Raw genomic sequence first — 26,942 nt, forward strand, 5'->3', positions numbered from 1 at the left:
AACATAGCCAACTTCTCGTCAGATGGCAAGACCCATTTGAAATCCACCAGCTCATCCTTCTCCCTCAGCATCTCCCAAGCCTTAAATGCACCAGTAGCATCTTCATCCAATTGAAATCCATGCTGAGTAGTGTCGTACCCATCAGGGTACCAATCAGCAGGTCCGGGAAGAGAAACCTGCCCATCCTCAAAGTTCCATGACGCGAAGTTCCTCCAGACAGCTAATTGAAGCTTCGTGAGATATAGGTGAGGAGGGATCTTCTCGTAGTAGATTCTGTACGTATGTGTTAGCTGATTACTATAGTGATTACTATAGTGACTCTTACCCAGTCTCCTCATCAATTGCTGGGGGAAGGTTCTTGAGGAAGTCGGGATCCGTATTGACTTTGTTCATGAGCTTCAGAGTTGACTTGTATGCCGTCGACCATTTGCGGCGCCAAATGGTGAAGGCAAGCTGCTCCACTCTCTGGGTCTATATTAGTATTAGTCCCCTAATAGTAGGGCTGATCATACCTTAGTTGAGGCTTCAGTCTGGGTCTCCACTTCCAGTTGGACCTTCTCAATCTCTTTAATCCCAATACCATTGGCCAACTCGTCAGCTCTCCACATAGCTTCCTGGGCAACTTCATCATCCTCATCTTCAGTTTCCCAGGCATGGTTGTTGTCGTCCCACACTGCGTACGCTCCTCCACCTTCTCCAATCCCAAGGTGTTGTTGAATGATAGAAGCATGGTTGCCGTCCTGAATGCTATTTCCTGGTTACTATAATGATTACTATACGTGAAGGGAGCTTACCGTCGGAGTCGCACCTCGTCCTTCTTAGACTGAACCTTCTCTTGTTGTTCAACTGGGCTAAGGGCTTTGAAAGCTTGTGTCTCTGGATTTTCTTGATAGCGTATGCAGTAGCTGCTTTATCAGCCCTCTTTGCATTGTCGACCTTGAGTTCTTGTTCCGTCATGTTGTTGCAGTGGTTCTGTACACGCTTGGTGTTCTCGTTGGTCGACTTCTCAGTTGATTCTTTGCGCTTTCTGACCATGGTGGGTGATGGGTGATTACTATAATGGTTACTATAAAGTAATTGATGGTAGGAGGGAGTAAAGATTTACCTTGGTGGTGGAGGGTGGGTGGGTGGACAGAAGAAGGCGACTGTGGTGGTAGAAGCTCGGAAATCCAGAAGAAGGAATGTGGTAGCAGAAGTAGGAAGCTCGGAATGGTGGCAGAAGCTCGGAAATCCAGAAGAAGGAAGCTCAGGGTGGTAGCAGAAGTAGGAAGCTCGGGGTGGTAGCAGAAGTAGGAAGCTCGGGGTGGTGGCAGAAGTAGGAAGTTTGGGGTGGTGGCAGAAGCTTAGGATTCCTATTGTTGTTGTGTATTGTTATGGTAGAATTCACTTAATACGCCTATTACGATATAATGGGTGAAGCTCAAGTATTTCGCCAAGCGAGCCAGCAGTTCACCCAGAACACAACACCCACCCAAATTTGGGTTTTCCTCCCTCAACCTCTCTGTTATTATCTGAGTTTGGAGTTATGCTTTATAAAATATAAAACCCAAAAACACTAGAAAATCAAAAAATTAAAGGGGAACCCTCTTGGGAGTTCTCTGAACCAAACAACAATTTTTTATGCAATTGAATGTTGTGACTTGTAACTCTGTAAAAGGTCTTGTGCATGTTCAAAGTTCGAAGCAGGTTCCCAGGTGTTTTCTAGTTCTGAAAACCCAAGCCATTTAACAAGGTATCTAGTTCGATTTCCAGTTCCTTTATGTCTTCGGATAGCTTCGACTTCCCATTGATGTTCTCCTTCTACCTCTACAGGTGAAGGTTCTTGAACCGAAGGTCGAATCGAATTAGGATGAACTTTCTCAAGGAGTGAGACATGGAACACATTGTGTATGTTCATAGTCGAAGGCAGCTCTAGCTTGTATGCATTCTTTGGGATTACTTGTAGGATCTTGAAGGGCCCAAGTTTCTTGTGGTCTAGTTTATCGAAGGTCGAGTTGTCTTAATATGCTTTCGAAGCAAGTATACAGAGTCTCCAGTTTCGGAGACAGGCGAAGCCAGCACCCTCCTATTAAAGGCAGATGCCTGAGAGTCTTGAGCTCTAAGCAACTCAGTTTTGAGGTACTTGTGTAGACTTTGAAGAAAGAGGTGATGTTCCGAAGCAGCAGGACTTCTCTCTGAAGTCAAACTCGAAGTGATCCAAAGGGGGTTATAGCCTGAATTAACGAAGAAGGGTGTTTCTCTAGTAGCAGCTGAAGTCGAATCATTGTAGGCAAATTCTGCAAAGCACAGAAGGTCTGCCCAGTTATTCTGAGGGTAATTAACATACATCCGAAGGTATTGTTCAAGGATCGAATTGAGTATCTCAGTCTGACCATCAGTCTGGGGATGGAATGCAGTAGAGAGTTTCTGTATTATCTGGAGCAGCTTTGCAAGTTCTCTGAAAGCCGAAGTGAAAAGCGAGCCTCTATCTGAGACTATATCAAAAGGTAAGCCATGAAGCTTAAATATGAATTCGAAGAAGATTCGAGCGAATTGCATAGCATCCATAGATTCATTGCAAGGAACAAAGTGTGCCATTTTTGAAAACCTGTCCACAAATACAATGATGGAGTCAAAGGTTTTCCCATAAAGCGAAGATGTCGAAGGTGTAGTTTGACAATTAAGTCTACTGAAATCGAAGTCCATGGTCTTAGTGGCACAGGTAGTGATTGAAGTTGTCCATAAGGTTTATGTCTTGCAGGCTTATTCAAGTTGCACTGTATGCAACTTCGAATATAGTCTTCGAGGTATTGCTGAAGCTTAGGCCAATAATAAACTCAAGTTATTGAAGCGAAGGTCTTTGCGAAGCCAAAATGTCCAGAGGCTGGATGATCATGATGTAGTCTTATGATCCGAAGTCGAAGGGGTTTGTCTTGTGGTATGTATAATAATCCATTGCATAATAGTAGGTTTGTTGAAGATAGCGAGTATGAGCGAAGCTGTGCAGGTTTACTGGAATCTAAGGCTCGAAGCGAAGCGATTGTGTTTCTAGCAAACACATCATGGGTTGAAGCAGACCGAATCTGGTCCTCGAGAGTGGGTTCACCTCCTACTGATGTCGAAGCAACCATTTGCTGAGGCTTTAGTAGAGGTGGGGATAGGGTCGAAGGTTCTGAAGCCATATAGTCTGATCTTCGAGAGAGAGCATCAGCTCGAGCATTCGAAGTACCAGACACATGCTTAATAACAAAATCATAAGAACTGAGTAGTTCTGACCACCTAGCTTGCCTAGGGTTTAACTTTTTCGAAGTTGTAAATGTTGTCAAGTTGCTGTGGTCTGTGAAGATGGTAATTCGGTGGTTCGCACCTTCGAGGTAGGGTCTCCATTCTCGAAGCGAAGCAACAATTGCAAGCATCTCCTTATCAAAGATTTCATAACTTCTCTCAGCAGGCTGTAAACTTCTAGAGAAGAAGGCAACAGGTTGAAGTTTTCCTTTCCCATTCTTCTGCAATAGGATTCCAGCTATTGCTCTGTCTGAGGAATCTGTTTCCAAAAATGCAGGTTGGTCTGGGTCAAAGTGTCAAAGTACTTGTCCTAGTTTGAACGAAGCTTTTAAATTGTTAAATGAGTCCTCTTGAAGTGATGTCCACTTGAAGGGCTCATTCTACCGAAGCAAGAGGTGAAGTCCCACAGCAAGTCCTGAGAAGTCATGAATAAATCTTCTATAGAAGTTGGCTAATCCTAGGAAGGATTGAATTTCCTTAACACTCGAAGGTTGAGGCCATGAAGCAATGGAGTCTGTTTTAGACTTGTCCATTGAGATGCCATCTGCTGATATGACAAAACCCAAGAAATCTGTTGAAGTGGTGTGGAATTCACACTTTTCAAGCTTAACATACAAGCTTGCCTTAGCTAGAGCATCTAGCACCTGGCATACATGATTCTTATGCTGAGCGTCGGAATCTGAAAAGACCAGAATGTCATCTAAGTAGACAACCACAGAGATGTCCAAAAATGAAGCAGGTGCATTGACAAGACCGAAGGGCATGACTTGGTATTCGAAGTGCCCATACCGAGTTCTGAATGCAGTTTTCCATTCATCTCCAGAAGTAATTCGAAGGAGGTTATAAGCTCCTCGAAGATCGAGTTTTGTAAATATCTTAGCTGTCCGAAGCCGATCGAGAAGTTCCCCAATTAGAGGTAAAGCATATCTGTTCTTTACAGTAATATCATTCAAGCCTCTGTAGTCTACACAAAGTCGAAGTGAACCATCTTTCTTCTTCACAAACAAGATGGGTGCCCCAGCTGGGCTAGTCGAAGGTCGAATGAAACCACTTAGAAGGCTCTCATTAATATATTCTCGAAGTACTCGAAGTTCAGGTTCTGAAAGACCATAGATTGGTCCAAATGGTGGCATGGTGTTTTCTGCTAAAGGTATTTCATGGTCATAGGGTTTATGAGCTGGCAGCTTCTTAGCCTTTTGCTCATCAAATAGGTCGAAGTACTGAAGGTAGACTTTGGGAATATCTATATTCATGTCTTTACTCGAAGTTGAAGGTGAACCAGTATTTGCTCCCTCAGCTGAGGCTAGAGCACTGTGTTCCGAAGGTGACAGCATAGTGTCCGAAGGTGACAGCATAGTGTCCAAAGTTGACAGCATAGTGTCCGAAGTTGACATCACTGTGTCCGAAGTCAAAGTTTGAGTACAATCTTTATACAAACTACCGTTTATGGTGTTCTGAGATTCTCGAAGTGGCATGTCAATGCCCGAAGGTTCTCGAAGTGGCATAGCAATGCCTGAAATTTCATCCTGAGCCATATCTAGAGCTGAGGATTCTGAAGTCAAGTTGTCTGAGATGTATATAGCAAAACATGCTTGAATGTCATGGGAGTTATAAGCTTTTTCAAATTCCAAAGCAGAGACTTTGGCAATGTTGATAGCCCTAGAACTCGAAGGTGAACTCGAAATTGATTTTGTGAAGCAGTTGTCCTTGCAGTATTCTGAATCTAATTTTAAGCCGAAGTTCTCCCAGTCTATGACTGGGGCATGTTTCCGAAGCCATGGCATCCCTAATATAATGGGGTATGTCATGGGAATTATGTCGAAGGCAAGTTTTTCTGAATGGGTTGCAGAGTTGCGAAGTGTCGAAGCTCAAATCTGAGTGTCTAATGTCGAAGTGGTGTGGCTAATGAAGCCCGAAGAGATGGGTGTTCCATCTATTAAAAATAGTTGTTGAGGTACTGCTTTCCGAAGCAGTCGGATGTTCTTTAAGGAAGCAAAGTCCTTACTCATAAAGTTACGAGTAGCTCCAGAGTCAATCATAGCTATGGTCCGAAGGGTGAAAGGCGAAGAGATGCGAAGTCCAAGGGATATAACAAAATGTTTAGATTGGTTGCCACCAATTGCTGTTTTCGAAGCAGACAAGGAGAGGCCAAGTAAGGTTCCACAGGTCGAAGGGTTGAACATATCCAAGTTTTGGTCAGTCGAAGCTTGGTGAGTTGTTAACCTTGGTGAGGGACTCAAACAGGGTTCTAGCTTTGCTGAGTCTCTTCGTTTTTCGAAGACCCAAGTTCATAGTCATAGGCATGGGAATCCTCAGTCTGGAGGAATTCTGAAGGGATTGAAGCAGAGACTGAGTTCTTCTGCCTAGCAAGGTTACATTGCTTGACTTGGTGGCCAGCTAGGTCACAATAGAGGCAAAGTCTATTTTCGAACCTATAAGTTCATTCTTCGAGAGTTAGCTTTCCTGAAGCTCTTTGAGAATTCGAAGTTGCTCTATTTGTTGTCCTAGGAGGTGGGTTGCTAGGCTTGTTGAAGGTAGATGTTTTTGAAGACATTGAAGCATCTAAGTCCATAGGTTCAGGAGTAAATCGAGGCTGAGGGGGAATGAAGGGTTGCGAAGCTCGACCGAAGTTGCGTTCGCGCCTTCGTTCGAAAAGTCAATTATCAATCTTAATGGATTTCTCAATGAGGTCATTCAAAGTTGAAGGCTTCTCATCTCTGGCAAGTTCATCCTTGAGGTTGTCTTTCAAACCATTATAATAAAAGAAGATTAGGGCCTCTTTGTCCCATTGAAGGTGAGAGACTATCCTTTGAAACTCAGTAGTGTAGAATGAAGCCGAAGTTGTTTGTCGAAGGGCTTTGAGTTGCCTCTCAGCAGTTGCAACTTCATCAATGTCACCTATCCAGAAGCATGTTCTGTGAGAATTCGAAGTTGAGGTTTGAACCAGTGAAAGGCTGAGTCACGAAGGAAAGAGGCTGCAAAGAAGATTTTATCTCTATCTGAAGAGAATTGCGAAGGTCGAAGTGTATAGTAGATATCCAGTTGGCTCAGGAACGAAGTCACTTTATTTCTAGTGCCAGAAAAGGTGTCAGGTTGATTAACCTTTGGTTCTGAAGGTCGAACTGTTGTAGGGGTTTCTGAAGAGGTGAAAGTGGTTTGCTGATGGGACTGTATTTCTTGAAGTGTGGCTCCCATAGTTTCCACCATACTCTGAAGCCTCAGAATTTCTTGCTCAGCAGCAGAGTATTGGGGTTGATTCTCTTGGTTCATGTTTCTGAAGGTGGGAGACGTCGAAGTTGAAGAAGATATAGAGTATGTGATTTGAAGCTGGAACTTTGAGCTAGCAAAGTGTAAGGACAGTTCGAACTGAGGCTGACCTTCAAGTCTGCAGAAGTATCCGAAGTATAATGTGAAGACTTCGATACTCGAAGCAGTAGGACAAGGTATAGTAGTTCAGGCTCCAAAGCATATACTTTATACCACAGGGGTCAAGTGGTGAGACTAACAGGTTGGCCAAGTGGTTCGACTCGAAGTAAGGGAATCCAAAGCAAGTCGAAGCAGGAGGAATTGCAAGAAGGCCAAGTAGTATATAATTTGCTAGCTAAAGACCAATAAGAGACATGAGCAATAAGTGCTTATATAACAGTAAAAATCCCTAGTGCCAAATAAGCGAAGGAACTAATTAACCGAACCCTAGCTAAGCGAGCCCTAGTGCAGCAAGCCAATAACAAGAGAGCCTAAGCCAGTAGTCAACATTTGGGCTGATCTAGGTTAGCAAGTGAAGCAAAGTGAAGCAAAGTGAGCGAAGTGAGCGAAGCAGATGAAGTGGATAACAGTGTGAAATAAGTACTAGAGACTAAAGCGAATCGAAGGGTCGTGACACAAATATCGAAGGAGTGTCATGACACCCGTGGCGCACACTATGGATGGCAACAAACTAATACATACCTCATGCTGTGCACATATATAGCGGGCATATCTCTGATATTTTAGTCGACTGTATCGAGATGCCTCTTGCTGCTCTATTGACTCGTACTCTGTCCGGATCAGCCTGTGGAGTTTCCACGAGCCCCCAACTATGCAGTCAGCGGACCAGGAACCCTCAGCCCCACAGTTGGCGGGCCCAGACCTTGCAGAGGATGCAGGTCTTGAAGTTGATGTATGTAGGGCCGAAACATCGCGACACTTATTCAATACTCCGTTTTGAGGTCATGCTAACCTTTTGCTCCTATAAAGTCTGAGGAGAACGATTCGGCATATGCGGAATCAACGTAAATGATATTCTCCATCGTGGTACACGCTGTACTGTACGAGCATTGCTAACTTGCTCGTTGCGCTTTAATTTAGATGCTCAAGCTTCATGACCTCTATTGCGTCAAGTGTTACTAGAGGCATATTCGAAAATGGTCGAAGATATCATTCGTATGGGGAATCCCGTATGCACCAATAAATATCCATTTCGAGAATCACCGATGGTCTGACTATGGCAAGAATACGCCTTTCCCAATGACGAACATGAGCTCGAGAGGTTAGATATGCAGCATACTATGCAAACCATGTTACTCAATGGCAAGCTGTTTTGGAGCCCGATTGGACCATCGCCGCAGAGAATACTCGACCTGGGTACCGGGACAGGTAACACAGCATATATGCAGTAACTGCAGAATGTGTTATGCTAACCTTTTGTGGAGGAATATGGGCTCTTGAGATGGCGGACCTGTACCCCTCCGTGGAGGTATAGACCAACCCGCTTTATGTCATCAAAAATGTACTAATATTGTCGAGGTGATTGGCACAGACCAGTGAAGTAAATAGTGCAAAATACCGTATACGATATTTTTTCAACCCTACACTAGGCCACTTCAGAAGTGCTGTAACACTGTAGCAAAATGTAGCAGCCCCACCTGTATTAGCCGTAATGAGAAGTAGACCCCTGACCAGTCCCAGCATCAAAATTGCCTGATTAGGAATGTCATACTGACATTTGTTGCACTCAGTTTGCTATCAAACTCAAGAGCAAACTTAGAAATCTCCTCCTCAAACCTACAAGTCACTATACATATTTTGGCTTGTCACACTAACAACAAGAGCAATACTACTCAACGATTGCTACAACCATCTATGATTCATTACACGTCATTGCTCCTTAGTTACTGGGCCGATATGACCACATAGCATATCTCTACAACCCTCTATGATTCATTACATGACATCACTCCTTAGTTACTGGGCTAATACTACACATGACATATCTCTATATGTCATGTGTAGTATTAGCCCAGTAACATGAACGATAGCTCCAAAAGCTTCTACAACCCTCTATGATTCATTACACGTAATCGCTCCTTAGTTACCCACAAGATTGGTTAAGTTATGACATAATTTGTCTATAGTGGTACTCTGACCTTGGACCTCCTTTCACTTCCTATAGGCTAGGAACCTAGGAGATGGTTCTATGGGATTCTCTTACGTCGACTACAGTTACCAAGCCTGGTTAGTCATGGAAAGTCAATGAGAGAACTACACTTAGGATTGCCCTTTCCTTAAGAAAGGGCAAGCAGACAATACAGTAAATCGACTATCACATACTTCCACATCTTTTCCAAGCTTCCAAGCATTGATCTTGTTACTCCTTGTTTCTGAAAAGTCAGTGAGGTGCTAATCTCTGACTTATCCCTGAGTTCTCAGACTCAACATTTGTTACAACTTGTCTAAACCACTCCACTACATCATACACCTGATTGCTGCATTTTGGAATAGTCTAAGCTATGACCCTTTGGCTCTGTTTTCTAAGACAGTGTGTTGTCTTAGTAAAATCATCCCTTCCTTGGGTGGCTAGATTCTCACATCTGGTGCACCCACCATTACAGGCCATTTCCAGGACAAATGCACCCTTAACGCTACTATCAAGGAAATGGACCGTAACGACCCTGAGGCCGAAGAACAATGGGAAGAAGCCATGGAACTTCAATCGGATGCGTCCCTCGAGGGGAGGCACCCAGTTCTTAGTCGACACGACCCTGAGTATGAATGGACTCGGGGTGCAAACGAAGTCCCTAGCAGACACAGGAGCAAATGGCTACCTCGTCATTAACAAGCCTTTCGCAATACGACTCTCGAAAGTGCTTCAGAGCCCCATACGGAAACTACCCTACTCTGTACCCATACGTGGATTTCAGCGCAAAATCCAAGGCCACGTATCGGAGTATATTCGGTTACACTTAACAGTCGAAGGACGCCGGATATATAACTGCCCTTTTGTACTCCTGGACCTCGGAGCACAAGATGTGATAATTGGGAAGAAGCTTTTCAGCTGCTTCCGAATACTACTCGACTCTGCAAAGAGCCGGTTAGTATGGCCAAAGGAGTACCCGCCGACTCCTAGCTGGAGCAAGGAGATCACCTTGCCCTAGCACTCAAGCGAAACGTCCATTAAACATCCTGCATACCAGTCGGATGCGAATCGCCAGGATTCTGCAATCCACCGCGAAGACAGACACTGTGCAGGCGGACGCTCGATGGAAATGAAAGTGATAACTTTCGACTATGAAGAGATCAGCGATACGCCATCGAACCCACTATGAAACCAGGAGGTTTCTCCCCACCGCACCTTCTGCCACAACCACAGAGCTTCTATCTTATAAGCTGGGTTCTTGAATTTCTGCGTTCCGTCCCTTATGCTGTTTCTCTTCCCACACCAACACTCCCCAACCGAACCCCCCCCCCCCCCCCCATCTCCCCCTCGCCCCCCAATACACTTCAATACACTTATATAGCCCACCCCTTCCTCACCCACAACACTCCAACACCAAACGAACAACAACAATGCAGCAACAGGGGGTTGGTTTGGATCCTGTCTCATCCACCCACACACCCTCTCATCTTCTCTCTGGCACTACACGCTTGCTTGCTCTTCTCAGCTATCTTCCCACCACCGCATGCAGGTTACCACCGCTCCTCTTGTAACCACCACCTGCTCCCACCCAACGGTAAGACTGCTCCCACCAACACCAACACATGACCCCTCCCGCACACCTTACTACTCATCCTACCAGGTTTCAGCAACCATATCAACAGAACAGGATCCACCTGTTACGGCTATGGTAACGTGACGTCATGGTTACAGGACCAGGGCCTAGTAACGTGACGTCATGGTTACAGGACCAGGGCCTAGTAATGTGACGTGTGAGTCACAGGGGGCAAGCGGGATAGGTGTGAGTCACAGGGGGCAAGCGGGATAGGCTGCCATGTGACGGGGCTAATGGATAGTTGCAGAAACTAGTGGATATTGGATAGTTGAGCTATCCAATATTCAGGATAGTTCGTGGATAGCTCAACTATGGATAGTTGCAGAAACTAGTGGATATTGGATAGTTGAGCTATCAGTTGAGCTATCCACAAACTATCCTGAATATCTAGCTATCCGCCAACTATCCAGATTACTGTTACGACGGAACAAGAAGGCTGGCCAACTACAGGACAGGAAGGAGGGAGGTCGCATGAGACCGGCCCTGGTACCTGGAGGGGCAGCGGGGAATAGTAGTTCCGAAAGTATCACGTGACGGACTCGCAGGATGATGAGAAGAATCCTAAGAGTCCAGGACTCCGAGGACTCGAGTGAGTTCCCAGGAGTCCACTAGGCACGTGACGGACTCGCAGGATGATGAGAAGAATCCTAAGAGTCCAGGACTCCGAGGACTCGAGTGAGTTCCCAGGAGTCCACTAGGCACGACGCCACTATATAAGTAGATAGTATTTCCTTAGATAGGAGCTTCGTGCTCAACTCAATACAGTATTTGTTATATACTAGTAACGTGTTACTTGAAGCCTTTGTGTCTGATCCCCTGCCTCCTCTGATAAGTAAACCTTTACGCAAGAGAACCTCTGTGTCTTCTATCGTTTAGAAGTCAGCGTTACAATTACCCATGAGGCACGACGCCACTATATAAGTAGATAGTATTTCCTTAGATAGGAGCTTCATGCTCAACTCAATATAGTATTCTTTACAATACTGTAACGTGTTACTTGGAAAGCCTTTGTGTCTAATCCCCTGCCTCCTCTGTGAAGTCAACCTTACGCAAGAAACCTCTGTGTCTTCTATCGTTTAGAAGTCAGCGTTACACCACACCCAAATATTGGATCCCACATATCGCCCTTACTGAGCTGGCATTATCCGGCTGGGATCTAATTTATGGAGATAGCAACACGTACCCGGGTTCTCGTCTCAATTTCCTATTCTAGTTACTATTGCTAGGCGCTATTTCTACTAGTGCTCCTATATGTAATGGTGGGTGCACCAGATGTGAGAATCCAGCCACCCAAGTAAGGGATGAATTTACTAAGACAACACACTGTCTTAGGAAACAGAGCCAAAGGGTTGTAGCTTAGACTATTCCACAACGCAGCAATCAGGTGTATGATGTAGTGAAGTGGTTCAGACATGTTGCAACAAATGTTGAGTCTGGGAACTCAGGGGTAAGGCAGAGGTTAACACCTCACTGACTTTTCAGAAACAAGGAGTAACAAGATGAATGCTTGGAAGCTTGGAAAAGACGTGGAAGTATGTGATAGTCGATTTACTGTATTGTCTGCTTGCCCTTTCTTAAGGAAAGGGCAATCCTATTTATGCTAAAGGAATGTAGTTCTCTCATTTTCCAAGACTTTCCATGACTTACCAGGCTTGGTAACTGTAGTCGACGTAAGAGAATCCCATAGAACCATCTCTTAGGTTTGTAGCCTATAGGAAGTAAAAGAAGGTCCAAGGTCAGAGTACCCCGATAGACAAATTATGTCATAGACAAATTATGTCATAGACAAATTATGTCACAGACAAATTATGTCATAACTTAACCAATCTTGTGGGTAACTAAAGAGCGATGACATGTAATGAATCATAGAGGTTCGTAAGAGCTTTTAGAGCTATCGTTCATGGTCCTAGGCCTCTAGTTGGTAGAGATATGTCATGTGGTAGTATGAGTGATGTCATGTAATGAATCATAGAGGGTTGTAGAGATATGCTATGTGGTAATATTGGCCCAGTAACTAAGGAGCGATGACGTGTAATGAATCATAGATGGTTGTAGCAATCGTTGAGTAGTATTGCTCTTGTTGTTGGTGTGATAAGCCAAAATATGTATAGTGACTTGTAGGTTTGAGGAGGAGATTTCCAAGTTTGCTCTTGAGTTTGATAGCAAACTGAGTGCAACGAATGTCAGATTATTTCAAGGGCAAAAGATCTATATACCCAATGCTAACTATCAATAGATTCTGCCGCATTTAGTCAGCATTGCTGGCCCCATGCCTCACTGTAGCCAACCATGTTTCCCACCTATAGGTCCCACAGCGGAGGCCAAAAAAGGAAAGGTTCTAGAAAGAGGACCCACGGAGGAGAGTTGGGGGGGAGAGGGAGCTTCTGGTGTTGGGCGCTGCTCTACCTGTGGGGAGCAGGGCCACAATATGAGAAGCTGCTGGTGCCTGCATGAGTAGGGCGCTTTCACAAGTATGGTGAGAGCAAGGTCAGTGGAGCAGCGGTGTCAAATGGGACATCAGGGTCAATGGAGTCACTGAGAAAACTGAAGGCGGCAGCAGGGTATATAAATCTTTTATTAAAGCTCAGGGTATATGAATCTTTACAGGGGTGGTGCAGGGTATATAGATCTTTTGCCCTTATTTCAAAGACTAGAAATAGGCTTTTAAAAGACGTTTTTAGAGTAATAGCTTGTTTAAAGAGTTGGGATTTTATAAAGGAAGAAGAGGATCTAGAAGAGGAATTTATAGCTAAATTAATACTTTAAGTAGTATTTAGATAGATTAATATATATCTAGTTTCCTTTTCTACTAACGTACATGTATAACGAACCGGCCAAACAAGCGAACCGGCCAAAATATCGCGACCACAATACAGGAATTGCGATAAATCCACCACAACACTAGAAATCAATTGAAACTACTCGGAGTCCTCTTCCTCAGATGTGTCTATTACAATCTGACAAGTGCGCGCATTATGTCCAGTCCCACCACACTTGCTACAGCGACGTGCGCGGGTTTCTTCCCTTGGCTTCCGACCACTACTCTCCCTTATTTCTTGCTCCACTTGCTGTACAACATCCCTCTCGTCCTGTAGCTCCTGTGCTACTTGTTGACTAAGTGATCCTCCTTGCTGTAATCGTGTTTTTTTAGCTCTCCGGCGCTTGCTTAGCACTTCATTTGCCTGTCGCAGGTTTTGGTTCTCCGCCTTCAACAATGCTAATTGATGCATTATTTGCGATGTACCCTTTGTAAACTGGTCAACAGCTGTATAGATTGAGGTTGGAGAGCTATTTTGATGATGCGCAATTCGGTTTTTAATGAAGGTAGACTGTGATGAGGCTTCAATTGGGTTGTTTGGTGTTTGGGAAACCCAAGGTTGAGCAGTACCCGGGCGGGAGCTTGGAGGCGTTGGTGTCTTTAACTTAAGATCAAGTGTAGAGATCACACTCTCAGGGTCGAATGGGAGAAGTCCAGCACCCCGGAAGCCTCCTTGAATGTTGCTTTCTGTCATTGCAATGTTAAATGCAGCATAGAAGGCAGGAAAGAAGTCATCCTTAGTAATATGAGAAATATGAGCCCGCATCATATCTTCAATTTGCCGACCATAAGCCCTTTTTAATGGGCTAAAACAGCCAACATCAAGTGGTTGGAGTATATGGGAAGAGTGAGCAGGCATACAAAGCGTAATAATGTTGTGTTCTTTGCAGTACTCCTCAAACTTGTCTGAGTGGTGGCTCTCATGACCATCAAGGATTAACAAGCGATAACCACCAACACTCCGGGGCTTTGTGTGCTTCTCAAAATGCTGAATCCAATCCATACCTCTCTCGTTTGTAGTCCAGCCATTTTCAGTAACAGCAATTACCCAATCGCTTGGAAATCCACTATTCTCATACCAAGATGCAAGGTGGTTTTTGCCTGCAACAATGACGAATGGCGGCACTGCCCAACCCTGAGAACTAACGCCTTGGATTACTGTAACCCATTCCCGATTGCCAGGCTGTACCTTCTTTGCTTTTGCCCGCCCGTCTGAGCTTGTTACAACAGTAGCAGTTGAGATAACACCCATCATAAACCCAGTCTCATCAAAGTTGTAGATATCTGCTTCATGGATACCATATTTCGCAATTGTGTTACGCACAAGCTCAAACCAGCCACGTATAAGTTCTGGATCTTCACACTTAGCCCTCTGGTAGTCGTATTTGCGCTGGAAGCGTGTCCGGAGCTCTACACGCCGCTTAACAAAGTTTGAAGCCCAACGCGACCCAACGCGTGGCGCGTCGCGTGTTTCAAGTAGTCGATTTGCCATATCTGCAACAATAGACAACTGAGGAGGAAACCCTTTGGTAGCTAGGTCGAGTATATATTGAACAAGGACTGATTCCTCTAAGTTAGTTAATTTCCGTAAGTTGGCTTGAATATCGCGTCGTGAAGGTATGCCTAATAAACGACGGCCTAGCTTGCGGTGGTCAACAGAATAGATCTTAGCAGCAACTTGAGGACGTAACTTTGGGTCGCTTTGTATAGCTTGGATAGCTAGAATCAACTGGCTTTCATCATTTTTCTGGGGCATGTTTTGTTGTTGAGTAATTTAGCATTTAGTTGGGGGGTATTGTGGTCGCGATATTTTGGCCGGTTCGCTTGTTTGGCCGGTTCGTTATACATGTACGTTAACTTATACTAGATAATTATTTAGGCTACATGATTATAACATCACGTGATAATCATGACTAGTTATAATCTGTTGGAGGAAGGACCGAAATATTGCGACCGCGCGGCAAATCGTGCAGTGTGTTTGGTGACCGGACCTTCGGGCTTTTGCGCAACGGGCAGGAAAACTCGACAGTAGACTACAGTATATAGAATGAATATAAATTAAATTGAATTTCTACATTACCTACGGAGCCTACGTATTATTTATGTCATTCGGAGGGCCTACCCAAACGCCCTGAGTAACAGAAGTGTTTGGGCCTGAAACCCAATGCGTCGGAGTTCCGAGGCAATCTGCTCACGCCAAACGCCAATTGGGGAGCCCGACGATTGCACTGGGAAAAGCTGCCATTCTCTTTTCCTCAACATAATCATGACTAGTTATAATTATCAAAAACTCATAAGTTAACATAGTTGTATACTAAGTTGGTTATGACACTACGTTAATTACTTTTCCCTACCCTACTCCCTTTTGACTTTAACATGCGTTTTCTCTATAACTATAAATAGAAATTCAAACCTAAGAAGCCTGAATCGTTATTTGTTCATTAAAAAAACTTAGTTGTTGCTCTACTGCTAAAATCTACAAAGTCCTATATATGACACTATCTTCTTGATAGCTAGAACGATTCGCGCTTCTTGGGTTTGATTTCAAAAGGTAGTGGGGTGGGGAAAAGTGATCAACTCGGTGTTCAACCACGTTAGTCATGATTATTATGATTATTTGTGCTAACCCTGCTCTTCTTCATTAATCCCTCTCGCCCTCTGGTATCGTTGAAAAACCCCACAGCTCCCCACAGCTTGCTTATCTGTCCCGTTCCCTGCACTCATATCTAAGATCGCCAACATGATCGCTTTCAAGGCTCCCGAAAAGGATATTCTTGCTACGGCTCCTACGGTTTGTTCGAGGAAACACACTTGTAAATTAGACTGACGAGCTAATAAAATCGCAGCTGCCGTACAAGCAATTCCTCCTCTTTGGCGACTCCATCACCCAGGGCGCCTTTGATCAGACTAAAGGGTTTGCTCTAGGCGCTCAGTTGGCTCATGGTACGCTCCCATGATCTAGTCATGCGTGGGAGCAAACTTAGACGCTCGAGTAGACGTTACTTCCATCAGCCCAGCTGACCCTGCCCTACAGATTATATGCGCCGCCTAGACGTTGTGGACCGCGGCCTTAGGTATGTCTCCTAATCACTAGACGATCCTTTGCCAACACCTCCAGTGGATACAACACCGACCAGGCCCTCGCCATAATCGAATACATCTTCCCTCCTCCAACCACCGCCAAAATCGACTACATGGTATATCTCCCGCCTTCCCTCCCAACCCCCACTAACCCCTCAACAGACCCTCTTCTTCGGTGCCAACGACTCCTGCCACATCGGCGGCGTCAGCCACCAACACGTCCCCCTCCAAACCTACCGCGAGAACCTCCTCGCTATCCTCTCCCACCCGCTCCTCCTCGCGCACAACCCACGCATCATCATTATCACCACCCCGCCCGTGGATGAGTATCAACTCGCCGAGGAGACCCGCTCAGATGGGCGTGTTGACCGCAGTCGCAGCGCCGAGAATGCCCGGGCATACGCTGAAGCTGGGAAGGCCGTCGGGGAGGCGCTGAGAGCAGAAGGACGGGAAGTTGTCGTTTGTGACCTGTGGAGCGCGTTGATGGCGCGGACAGGGTGGAGCGGCGAGGGCGTGCTCCCGGGCAGTTTGAAGACGGATAAGAATCCTGCCTTTGCTGAGTTGCTCTCCGATGGTATGTATAATTTCTTCCTTCCTGCCCATACCGTCATCCCATCGGAACATCAACTTCAACACCATCATCCCAATCCCCACCGCTAACACCCTCCTGAAAGGCCTCCACTTCAACCCCCCCGCCTATCGGGTCCTTTATGATGAGCTTCGCCAGACCCTGGAACAGACCTGGCCAGACAGCCACCCAGAGCGCCTGGAGAAGCATTTTCCAGATTGGAACTCCTGGTTTTAGGGTTTTGCGGTTGACCGGCCGGAATGTGAGCAACGACTTGAGCAGGTTTCGCGACGCGAACAGCGAGAGCAGCACGCGCATGTGGTGACGGTTCGAGAGGGAGGCTTTCGTGAGTGCGGCGAGAGGCGGAGAGGCGCGTAGGACGGCGCGCGGTGTGGTGATGGCGACGGGGAGGGCGGGGACGCGTAGCTGGCTAAATTTTGGGGCCATGATTGGGCATCTCTTGTTCGTGGTGGCGGCGATGGGATTCGCGTTGTTAACCCCAGGTCGTGATGGGGAGTAACCTAAATAGACAGAAAATAGACACCAATTAGACGCGTTGAGCTTCGCGTCGAACTCTGGACTCGGTGACGCTATGCCCCTTTCAGCGACGGAACCGCATTGTTCAAAGCACTCTAACGGAAATGAAGGCTGGAGAGGTTCCCCATATATCTCGCGGGAGTTGCTTGATTTAGTCGTAGCCTCGTCTGCACGATTCAGTGACACTTGTTGGCATTTGTTAACAGTTGAGAGGAAAGGCATTTCAAATACAGCGTCTGCCGAGGCATTGACGATGGACTAGTCCACATCGGATTTAGCGCAGTCCGCAAGCGGGCCTGGGTACAGAGAGAGCATTCACATGCCAGAATTGTGTGGCAGGGTCCCACAAAGCATAAATATCAAATTTCTATTTATGAAACTCATCCTGGGCCAATAAGAAGCCTGCTATTTCACTCGAGTTCACTTTTGTGCAGCCCACAAGCTAATTCTGATCACATGACGAAGGAGCTGTGAACACAACGACATAATATGTCATGTGATGGAACCAGAATCCGGGGACGGCAAAACTTAAATGCTGGGGGGAATCCCTGTATTAAAACTCCGCATTGTGGGGTCATGAGAGCATGTGAAAGCCACACCAGCGCTGACGATTACCTTGTGTTTCCGCCGAGGCCCTCTATATGAATAAACCCCGTTCCTAACGGCTCCTTTTTTCCTTCCTCCTCTTACTATACCGCTATCTGTTCTCTAATAGACTTTCCTTCATTTTGGGAAAGATTTTTTTATAGCGATTACACCCCACACAACGACACAATGTCGAAAACTTTCACCACCGCCGATGTTGCGGCGCATAACTCGCCTAGCGACCTGTTCATCATCGTCGACGAGGATGTTTACGACCTGACCAAGTTCCAGGATGACCACCCAGGTGGAAAGAAGATCCTCAGCAGGGTTGCCGGAAAGGACGCCTCAAAACACTTCTGGAAGTATCACAATGGTATGATGACCCAGCTCACCTCTTCACCATCGCGCAAATACTGACGAATAACAGCCGGTATTCTCAAGAAGTACAAGGCCAAGCTCCAGGTTGGATCGTTGGATACCAAGAAGGCCGAAGCACCCCCACCACCTCCTCCAGCACCGGCAGCAGCTGCTAAGCCGGTTGCCACATCCGCTCCCCTAGTTAAGGTCGACAAGTCGCAATTCGAGCCGTTGGAGGAGTTCGGCGACATGATCCCATACGCTGACCCATCGTGGTACCAAACTGTACGTACTTGCGCTCACCCATCACATGCCCCGAACAACACACTAACAGAATCTACAGTATCACTCCCCATACCACAATGAGACCCACGTTGCTCTTCGCGCCGAGATCCGCGCCTTCGTTGAGGAGAAGATTGAGCCATTCGTGACTGAATGGGACGAGGCCAAGGAGGTCCCCGAAGCCATCTACAAGGAGATGGGCACTCGCGGATACCTGGCCGGCCTCATGGGTTCGGACAACTTCCCCACCGAATACACCAACAACCGCGTCGCCTCCGTGGCCCCTGAGCAGTGGGATCTCTTCCACGAGCTGATCGTCACGGACGAGCTGTCTCGCGCCGCCTCGGGAGGTTTCGTCTGGAATGTCATTGGAGGTTTCGGTATCGGCTGCCCACCTATCATGCACTTCGGCTCAGACGCCCTGAAGAAGCGCATTCTCCCTGGCATCCTCAACGGTGACAAGCGCGTCTGCCTCGCCATCACCGAACCCGACGCAGGATCCGACGTTGCGAGCTTAGGCTGCGAGGCCAAGCTCTCCGAGGATGGCAAGCACTACATCGTTAACGGTGAGAAGAAGTGGATCACCAACGGTATCTGGTCCGACTACTTCACCGTTGCCGTCCGCACCGGCAAGCCCGGCATGAACGGACTCAGCGTGCTGCTCATTGAGCGCGAGGCTGGCGGCGTCACGACGCGCCGCATGGACTGCCAGGGTGTGTGGTCCTCGGGAACCACCTACATCAACTTCGAGGACGTCAAGGTCCCCGTTGAGAACCTGATCGGCAAGGAGAACCAGGGCTTCAAGGTCATCATGACCAACTTCAACCACGAGCGCATCGGCATCATCATCCAGTGCATCCGCTTCTCGCGTGTCTGCTACTCCGAGTGCGTCTCGTACGCCCACAAGCGCCGCACCTTCGGCGTGCCCCTCATCAAGCACCCCGTCATCCGCCTCAAGCTCGCGCACATGGCCCGCCAGATCGAGGCCTCGTACGCGTGGCTGGAGAACCTCATCTTCCAGTGCCAGCGCATGGACCAGACCGAGGCCATGCTCAAGCTCGGTGGCGCCATCGCCAGTCTCAAGGCCCAGAGCACCGTCACCTTTGAGTACTGCGCCCGCGAGGCCAGTCAGATCTTCGGTGGTCTGTCGTACAGCCGTGGTGGCCAGGGCGGCAAGATCGAGCGTCTGTACCGTGATGTTCGCGCGTACGCCATCCCAGGTGGTAGCGAGGAGATCATGTTGGATCTGAGCATCAGGCAGGCACTGAAGGTGCATGAGATGCTGGGGATGAAGTTGTAGACTGGTTAGAGTTTGTTAGGGGCAGTGGGAGGTTCTGGTGATACCCGGATTAAAAGGCGAGAGGGTATCTGTAATTGTATGCATTGATGTGTATGTATGTGGGCAGGTTTATAATCTTAGTATCTAAACGACATTACTATCTTGTATTACATTTCATGTGTTAGTGCCGTGTTGTCCCGTGATCGTTCTGGCTGGTCTCCAACGGGGTGTCTCTCAGCGACCTTGGCGGTATGAGCACAACGTCATGTCATTATGGGGAGTTTGGTGTGATCCGTAGGGACTCTGCTCCGTGTTCTAAAAGCCTGTTCGAAGCCTGTGTTCGAAATCAATGTTATGGAGGTGTCCACGTGATCCCATATCACTTTCTCTCAGCTTCAACGCAGTTTCCACTGAAGCGATGCCCATGCCCTTATTCGTGTTGGGGACACGCACTAAGCGCCAACTAAATACATTAGAGGACATTAGAGGAGGCTCAGCCTCCTCTAATGTCCTCAGTTCACAAGATAGTGGTGGATCGTAGCTCAGCCTCGCTGCCCACGACGACTCGGTGATCATCTTTCTTGATCTTGGCTACCGTGGGCGCAGATATGGAACTGCCCAGCTTTGGGCAATTAGCGCCAAGCGAGCGTTTATGGAAGTCGCCACCGCACATCTTTTCTTCCCACAGCGAGTCCAGTTTCCTGTCACCGACACTCACGGATCTTCTCCAGACGTCAATCGATCAACATCGTATCACTAATCGACTCTGCAAAAGAATATAACAACCACGCATTTACTAAAACTCATCTTCTTCTCTTTCTTCTCTTCATAGACAACCCTTTCTTCTAACCCGTCTCGGCCGGCGAATGTCCACCCTATCTCTTGGCCTTCTTGGCTACTCTCCGTGAGACCAATTACTCCAATTACTCCCACCAACGGCACGTATCCACTCGCTATTCCTGCACACTCATCATCAAACGTCAACCCCATCCCCTTACTCCAGTACGTGCACAATGCTCCCATGGTTCATCTTGTGCCTCTGGGCACCGCAAATGTGCTGCCCATACAAGGCCGTATCGCTATTTGCGATGCCCTACCCATACGCGGCACAACCACCAGCCCAGCAATGCCGCGGCGCCTTGGCGATCGAAGGGTGTGTTTGTGTCGTCGTCGTCAGTCGTCAGGTTTGGACTTGGACCTCTCTCTCTTACTCTCTGTTACTTCATATTGCTATACCAACGTCATCTCACCATCTCTCGCTCGTTCCTGTCTTTCCCTGTGTTTTCCCATTCCTTTATGCCCCGTCTCCTGTGGGCTCTTGCTCCTGCGACTACGTGAACTCGCTCGGTGTACGATATCTTTCCGACATTTACCCCAAGTCTGTACTGTGACGACAATGCTGTGTTGATCGAAGCTGCCTGCGAACTCGAATCTTCCGACCCATACGGCCTCGATCTTTCTGTACCTTTTAGCTCTTCTGAACATATATACTCGCGCATCCGCCCATCATGAGATTATGGAGCGTCGCGCGCTTTGCGGCAGCAGCTTGCCTTGGTGGCGCTCAACTGGCCGCTGCCATCGAATTTGACCCCGCCTCTCCTGGTACTGCTCTTTGCTACGTCTCCGATATCTTGCGCAGTGCTAACGGTCCTTCCAGCTTCCATCAAATCTGCCACGGGCGAGGTGGCAAAGAAGTTGATGTCATTCTACACCGGTAACAAGCCCGGCGACACACCAGGCTACCTGCCGGATCCATACTACTGGTGGGAAGCAGGAGCTATGTTCGGAGCCATGATAGACTACTGGTACTACACAAACGACACGACCTATAACGACATTGTCGAGCAAGCCTTGGTGCACCAGGCCGGCGACGACCGCAACTACATGCCCATCAACGCATCCAAATCTATGGGTAACGACGATCAAGGTTTCTGGGGTATGACAGCTATGATGGCCGCTGAGCGCAACTTTCAGAACCCCCCCAAGGACCAGCCGCAGTGGCTCGCGCTAGCACAAGCCGTCTTTAGCTTGCAGTCGGGTCGCTGGGACACGGAAACGTGCGGCGGCGGCCTGAAGTGGCAGGTCTATGTCTTCAACAAGGGGTACGACTATAAGAACTCTATCAGCAACGGTGCCATGTTCAACATTGCGAGCAGGCTCGCGGTCTACACCGGCAACTCGACATATGCGGAGTGGGCGGAGAAGACGTGGGATTGGGTCGAGTCGATCGGTCTCATCAACGACAAGGGAGACGTGTTTGATGGTAGCAGCGATCTCTTGAATTGCACAGAGCTAGATCACACCCAGTGGTCCTATAACGCAGGCATCTGGCTGCACGGCGCTGCGAATATGTATAAATTTGTATGTTCTGCCTCATCCCCATCCGTTTCCAACGAACATCCCCGCTAACACATACACGCAGACCAACAACTCCGAGAAGTGGCTCGAGCGCTCTACTCGCATCCTCAACAAGGCAAGCACCCAGTTCTTCTGGAAAGACACAGGTATCATGTACGAGCCTTGTGAGGCCACTCCAGGCGAGCCCCTCTGCAACATCGATCAGATGTCCTTCAAGGCCTACCTCTCCCGCTGGCTTGGCGCCACCTCCCGCCTCATTCCCAGCCTCGCCCCAAAAATCATGGGTCTCCTCCAATCGTCCGCCGTCGCCGCTGCCAATCAATGCATACCTGGGCCTGTCGGGGCCGAATGCGGCCTGCGCTGGTATGAGGGTGCCACGGACGGCCGTGAGGGAGTCGGCCAGCAGATGGGTGCCATGGATGTCATGGGTGCGCTGCTGGTGACTGGTGCAAGGGACCTAGTTACTAACAAGACGGGTGGCACATCGTTAGGTGATTATGGTGACTCGGTGGATACTGCGGCCAAGGTTCGAGGGTCGATCGAGGTGACAACTGCGGGGAGAGCGGCGGCTGGTATGCTGACGGCAGGCATGTGTGCTCTCGTTGGTGTAGCGGTGTGGTTCATGGTTGGGTCTGATGGGTGGGTTGCATAGATTTGATAAGAGGGCATCGGGTTTATATGCATACTGGTATTGCCAGTGGGTTGGTTATTGTAAGTGCTGTTGGATATCATACCATGTTTTGGATGAAAGAGTTCATGTGCGGATTGCATAGGGTTACTTGTAGAAACTAAGAAGAGAAATACGAATCAAAAGATAACATGAATGGAATTACGGGCACTGAATATGGTGATGTGGAATCAAAATTGTTTTCTCCTGTGGGGACTAATATGCTAGATATTGTTCTCGAAACTATCTACCGTGAACTCATCGCAACTTACCACTCTCAATGGCCTATAAAATCAACAACCAAGTCAATACCTTCATTCGTCCCTCGTCCACCTACAACTTCGGTCCTTCGGCCTAAGTCATGCGCAATCCCCACCCCGCGAATGTCCCCATATACATCGCTTGCATGACACTCTTGATCGGCGTCGTATAGTCTCCGGCCGCATATACCCCCTTGACAGTCGTGGCCCCAAATGGCGGCGCCACCTTGATATCCCCTCCAGGCGCCAGCTCCACTTCCAACTGCTGCGCAAACTTCACATCCATAGCCAAAAACTTGACAACCACCATAGCAACGATGCCCCTCGTAGAGCCGTGTCCTGCTGGTATCATGTCCAACATTCGATTTTCAACGTGAGTATGCCTTCTCTTGAGTTTCGTAGCTAACAAATTAGATGCTGGGATGGGGTACATCTTGACAGCACAGACCATACTTCGCATGTCGCCTACCCGTCTAGTGGTACATTCGAGAGCAACGGCCCTTGCCCAGCTTCACACCCCGTCAAGCTCCCACAGCTCTTCTACGAGGTCATCTGGGACACGACGCCCTACAACGACAGATCCCTTTGGCCTGATGATGGCAGCCAGCTTTTCATCTGGAGTTTTGGCGACCCGACAGTCTACGGGACACATGGCGATTACGTCTTTGGCTGGAAGGATACGTCGCTGCAACAGGCTATGGATACTAACTGCCAGCCCGGGCCCTGCGCCGTGCTCTCGGAGCAGTCGATCACCGCGGCGGACGCCTGCTCAAAGTCTCGCACTGTCAACGAGGAGGTGGACGGATGTACGTGTGCCGATGCCCTGTTTGTTCGCGCTGACTGTATAGGGCTCGACAAGTTGCCGGGTGATAATTGCGTGCCTATTCTAAGCCAGTGGTAATAAGCTGATTAGTTAGATATAGATGTCTTACGATTTTGCGAATAGCAGTATAATCCCGACGACGAGAAGGCGCTGTGTTTACCACTACCTTACCACCCGAAAGACTCCTCGATATACTCCACCCCTCTCATCCCGCTCTTTAACGCCACATGCACCGCGCCCCTTGCTTCATCCGCCATCCCAGCCGGGCCACAAACAAGCACCGCGATCCGCCCGCCTTGGCTCCCTGCCTCCCTAACCTCCTGAATGACTTCTAGCACCTTGCCTCTGATATCCGGTCTACTGTAATCAACACGCACCTCCACTGCCAAATCATCCCTTACTTCCTTAGCCGTATCATTTACGTTTCCACCCACACGACCAAACTTGCGATTCGAGGTAGCATGGAATGAGACTTTAATATCCTCTCGTTTTAACACCGCTGCTAACTCCCTCGCCGCCAAGTCATGGAGCATAGCCGCTTGCTTGGCAGCCCAGACGAGAGTGATGCTATGCGTAACCGTTGTGCCTTGTGCCAAACGAGCAATATGCTCATTAAGATACGGCAGAGCACCAGCAATGCCCGTTCCACCCGCGAGAAGGACGATGTTCTCAAAGTGATGCAAGGGCGTGGTCTCGCCGTAAGGGCCTTCTAGGAGTACGCGAGTTTCGAGCGGCCCGGAGGGGTTTTTGATGCATTCGTCACGGAGGCGTTTGGTCCAACCTGTGGAGGGGCGGATATAGAAGAGAAATTTGTAGCGGCCTTGAGGCTGCGATTGGGCGGAATTAGTTAACACGGATTCAGAGTTGGAGGAGGAATCTAATGATGCGCTTGCTGGCAAGAAGTCGTCATCAGTACTTGTTTTAGTCGTTGGCAAAAATTCGATATTTGAAATATTTGGTTTATCGCATTCAATTGTTTCCCAGCCAGCCAGAGTGAAAGGATGATTCTCCCACCCTCTCCATTTTAGTGGTTGGTAAAGGTAGTAATGCTGATTTGGTTTCGGCTTGAGGCTCTCCGAGCCCGGGACGACTTCGAGTCTAATCAAATCGGCCTCTTTGCTATATGTTGCTGTGGACATGGTGCGGAAGATATCCAGAGATCGACTGACATGGATATTGCAGTATACTTGTCGGACGATCCTGACAAGCCGGTCAAGTACCCATATCGCTACTAGAGGCCATAAGTAACCATCGTAAGCTTTATCTAAAATCTTAGTATGGCTAGGAGCAGTCAGCATGGTGCATCTCATCGAGGTGGCCTTCATACTAAAACAAACCCACGATTGTGGCGACAGAGAGACAGATGTGGATGATAAGGAAGACCTCGTAGCACATTTGGCGTATGAATATTGAGGAGAAAGCCAGCAGGAGACTCATGGTTACAGTGGCCTATGCTTTTATTAGCTTGGCTCTCCAGATCAACGAACCAGGATAAATAAAACTCGCCATGCCACCCATAAACCAATACTCCTTTGTCCACGACTTTTTTAGTGACCCAGCTTGAAATATTATCAGCACTGTAGTATTAAACAATGAATCGATAGCATACAATTAGCTTGAAGAATCGAATACGCCACAGAGTGAACAATTGCCTGTATCGTTGCAATCCTCGCAATATGTCGGTGAAAGATGTTGAACGTCGAGAAGCTCCAACCGGTTGCCCAGAGGAAGACGTTGTTTCGCCCGGAGAACATCCATAATACAGGGAGATTCGCATAAGCGATTGTTCCAGTACGGTCTGCGATATAACGCTGAAGCTGCCCCGAGTAAGAGTAGCTGTGAATGAGTCAGTGATTGCTCATCTCCAAATGACAGGTAAACTTACTAAAGATTCGGGGTGAAGATTTCATATGAGACAGCACATAGGATGAAACTGACAACATAGTATGCTATAACTATTACAAATTCTATCCTTGTCGGAATCGTGCACTGCCAAAAGAGTCGTTGGTGGTAAGAGTTAAAGGCCGCAGGAATAATCAAATTGGCCCTGAACCAGTAATACTTTTCGGCTAAGAATGACGCAAGTTTGGAACGCGGGGCCACGGATGAATGGGGAAGTGTGGTATTCTCAATATCGCGTGACTTTCGTCCTGTGCGAGATTCGACGACAAAAGATAAAAAGCGGCTGGTCATCCCTAGGAGGAGGAGGCCGCCCCAGAATCCATACGCGGACCAACTGCGTTGAAGTCAGTTTCTGAGATCTACTACCTAGGATGATTGACATACCCATATCTTGTGTGGGTAGCATATTGATTGTTGAAGGCAGACTATGTATGTTTAATAATCTCGTGGGAACAAATGCGGATCATGGGAACATACGATGGTCCTCTTCGAAGTCTCCCATAGAGGTTTAGAGATGACTATAGTCTCGTTCCAAAGTTTTGCTTTAGCAATATCTTCATACTCAACTACTTTCAGGTTTTTCATATACTCATCAGTGAAGTTCCTCTCTGTCTCAGCGTAGGAGGCAAGTTCGAACCCGGCATATTGGAGGCAATAATCGCTGAACGAGCGGCTTCCAGCTTCGATCTCAAGAGGCGTACAGTATGTTTTTGCGGCGGCCCATATTGAGAGAGTTGTTAAGTTCCCAGCGCAAATATTTACATAGTACGATGAGGCATCGGCAAATGTGAACAAGGTGACAGCAGTCCGGATGCCATCAACACAGAGAGTACGTGAGGGACTCTGATCGTCCCCTGCCACACCGTAGGAAAGTAGTGCACCGAGAAGTAGAAGAAATATCTTCATCTTGCAGAGTCGAATAATGTTTTAAGGCCGAAGAGTAAACGTGGAGTCCATGTGTTCGAAAAGGGCAATTATACTGTATACAGGAAGAAGTGTGCATGTATTAAAGGAAATTTCATGCTGATCAGGATCACTAGTGTCTATAGGAAAACAGAAACTGAAAAGAGTAAACATAAAATCTCGACCATATCAGAGCTGGAATGGAAGGATGAGAAACGAAAACCGCACAG

At 47.6% G+C, this 26,942-nt stretch overlaps 6 protein-coding genes across 6 annotated transcripts; 5 read left to right on the forward strand and 1 right to left on the reverse strand.

Annotated features, from left to right (window-relative positions):
• Positions 1-7,342: 7,342 nt before the first annotated feature.
• Positions 7,343-8,070, forward strand: VC83_07142 (uncharacterized protein; the record flags this gene model as incomplete). Its single annotated transcript, XM_024470720.1, has 6 exons — positions 7,343-7,423; positions 7,501-7,535; positions 7,621-7,700; positions 7,756-7,899; positions 7,956-7,999; positions 8,050-8,070. 6 exons carry the CDS (start codon positions 7,343-7,345, stop codon positions 8,068-8,070), a joined length of 405 nt encoding a protein of 134 aa, XP_024321884.1.
• Positions 8,071-15,761: 7,691 nt separating this feature from the next.
• On the forward strand, positions 15,762-17,127 carry VC83_07143 (uncharacterized protein). Its single transcript, XM_024470721.1, has 6 exons — positions 15,762-15,901; positions 15,957-16,053; positions 16,145-16,184; positions 16,229-16,307; positions 16,354-16,765; positions 16,866-17,127. Exons 1-6 carry the CDS (start codon positions 15,851-15,853, stop codon positions 16,994-16,996), a joined length of 810 nt encoding a protein of 269 aa, XP_024321883.1. The 5' UTR covers positions 15,762-15,850; the 3' UTR covers positions 16,997-17,127.
• A 728-nt stretch (positions 17,128-17,855) lies between these two features.
• On the forward strand, positions 17,856-19,983 carry VC83_07144 (uncharacterized protein). The gene is made up of 3 exons (XM_024470722.1): positions 17,856-18,254; positions 18,309-18,523; positions 18,582-19,983. Exons 1-3 carry the CDS (start codon positions 18,071-18,073, stop codon positions 19,818-19,820), a joined length of 1,638 nt encoding a protein of 545 aa, XP_024321878.1. The 5' UTR covers positions 17,856-18,070; the 3' UTR covers positions 19,821-19,983.
• Positions 19,984-20,518: 535 nt separating this feature from the next.
• DCW1_3 (hydrolase 76 protein) lies at positions 20,519-22,976 on the forward strand. Its single transcript, XM_024470723.1, has 3 exons — positions 20,519-21,401; positions 21,457-22,160; positions 22,222-22,976. Exons 1-3 carry the CDS (start codon positions 21,308-21,310, stop codon positions 22,807-22,809), a joined length of 1,386 nt encoding a protein of 461 aa, XP_024321877.1. The 5' UTR covers positions 20,519-21,307; the 3' UTR covers positions 22,810-22,976.
• A 52-nt stretch (positions 22,977-23,028) lies between these two features.
• Positions 23,029-23,985, forward strand: VC83_07146 (uncharacterized protein; the record flags this gene model as incomplete). Its single annotated transcript, XM_024470724.1, has 3 exons — positions 23,029-23,457; positions 23,499-23,890; positions 23,933-23,985. The coding sequence occupies exons 1-3, from the start codon at positions 23,402-23,404 to the stop codon at positions 23,983-23,985; spliced, it is 501 nt and encodes a 166-aa protein (XP_024321880.1). The 5' UTR covers positions 23,029-23,401.
• On the reverse strand, positions 23,982-26,917 carry VC83_07147 (uncharacterized protein). The gene is made up of 7 exons (XM_024470725.1): positions 26,287-26,917; positions 26,194-26,234; positions 25,793-26,143; positions 25,517-25,743; positions 25,414-25,466; positions 25,235-25,356; positions 23,982-25,188 (listed from the first exon to the last, which is right to left on the reverse strand). Exons 1-7 carry the CDS (start codon positions 26,713-26,715, stop codon positions 24,075-24,077), a joined length of 2,337 nt encoding a protein of 778 aa, XP_024321879.1. The 5' UTR covers positions 26,716-26,917; the 3' UTR covers positions 23,982-24,074.
• Between the last annotated feature and the right edge of the window lie 25 nt (positions 26,918-26,942).

The sequence above is a fragment of the Pseudogymnoascus destructans genome, assembly GCF_001641265.1.
Source record: "Pseudogymnoascus destructans isolate 20631-21 unplaced genomic scaffold scaffold_18, whole genome shotgun sequence".
In the NCBI taxonomy this organism is placed as follows: Eukaryota; Fungi; Ascomycota; class Leotiomycetes; order Thelebolales; family Thelebolaceae; genus Pseudogymnoascus; species Pseudogymnoascus destructans.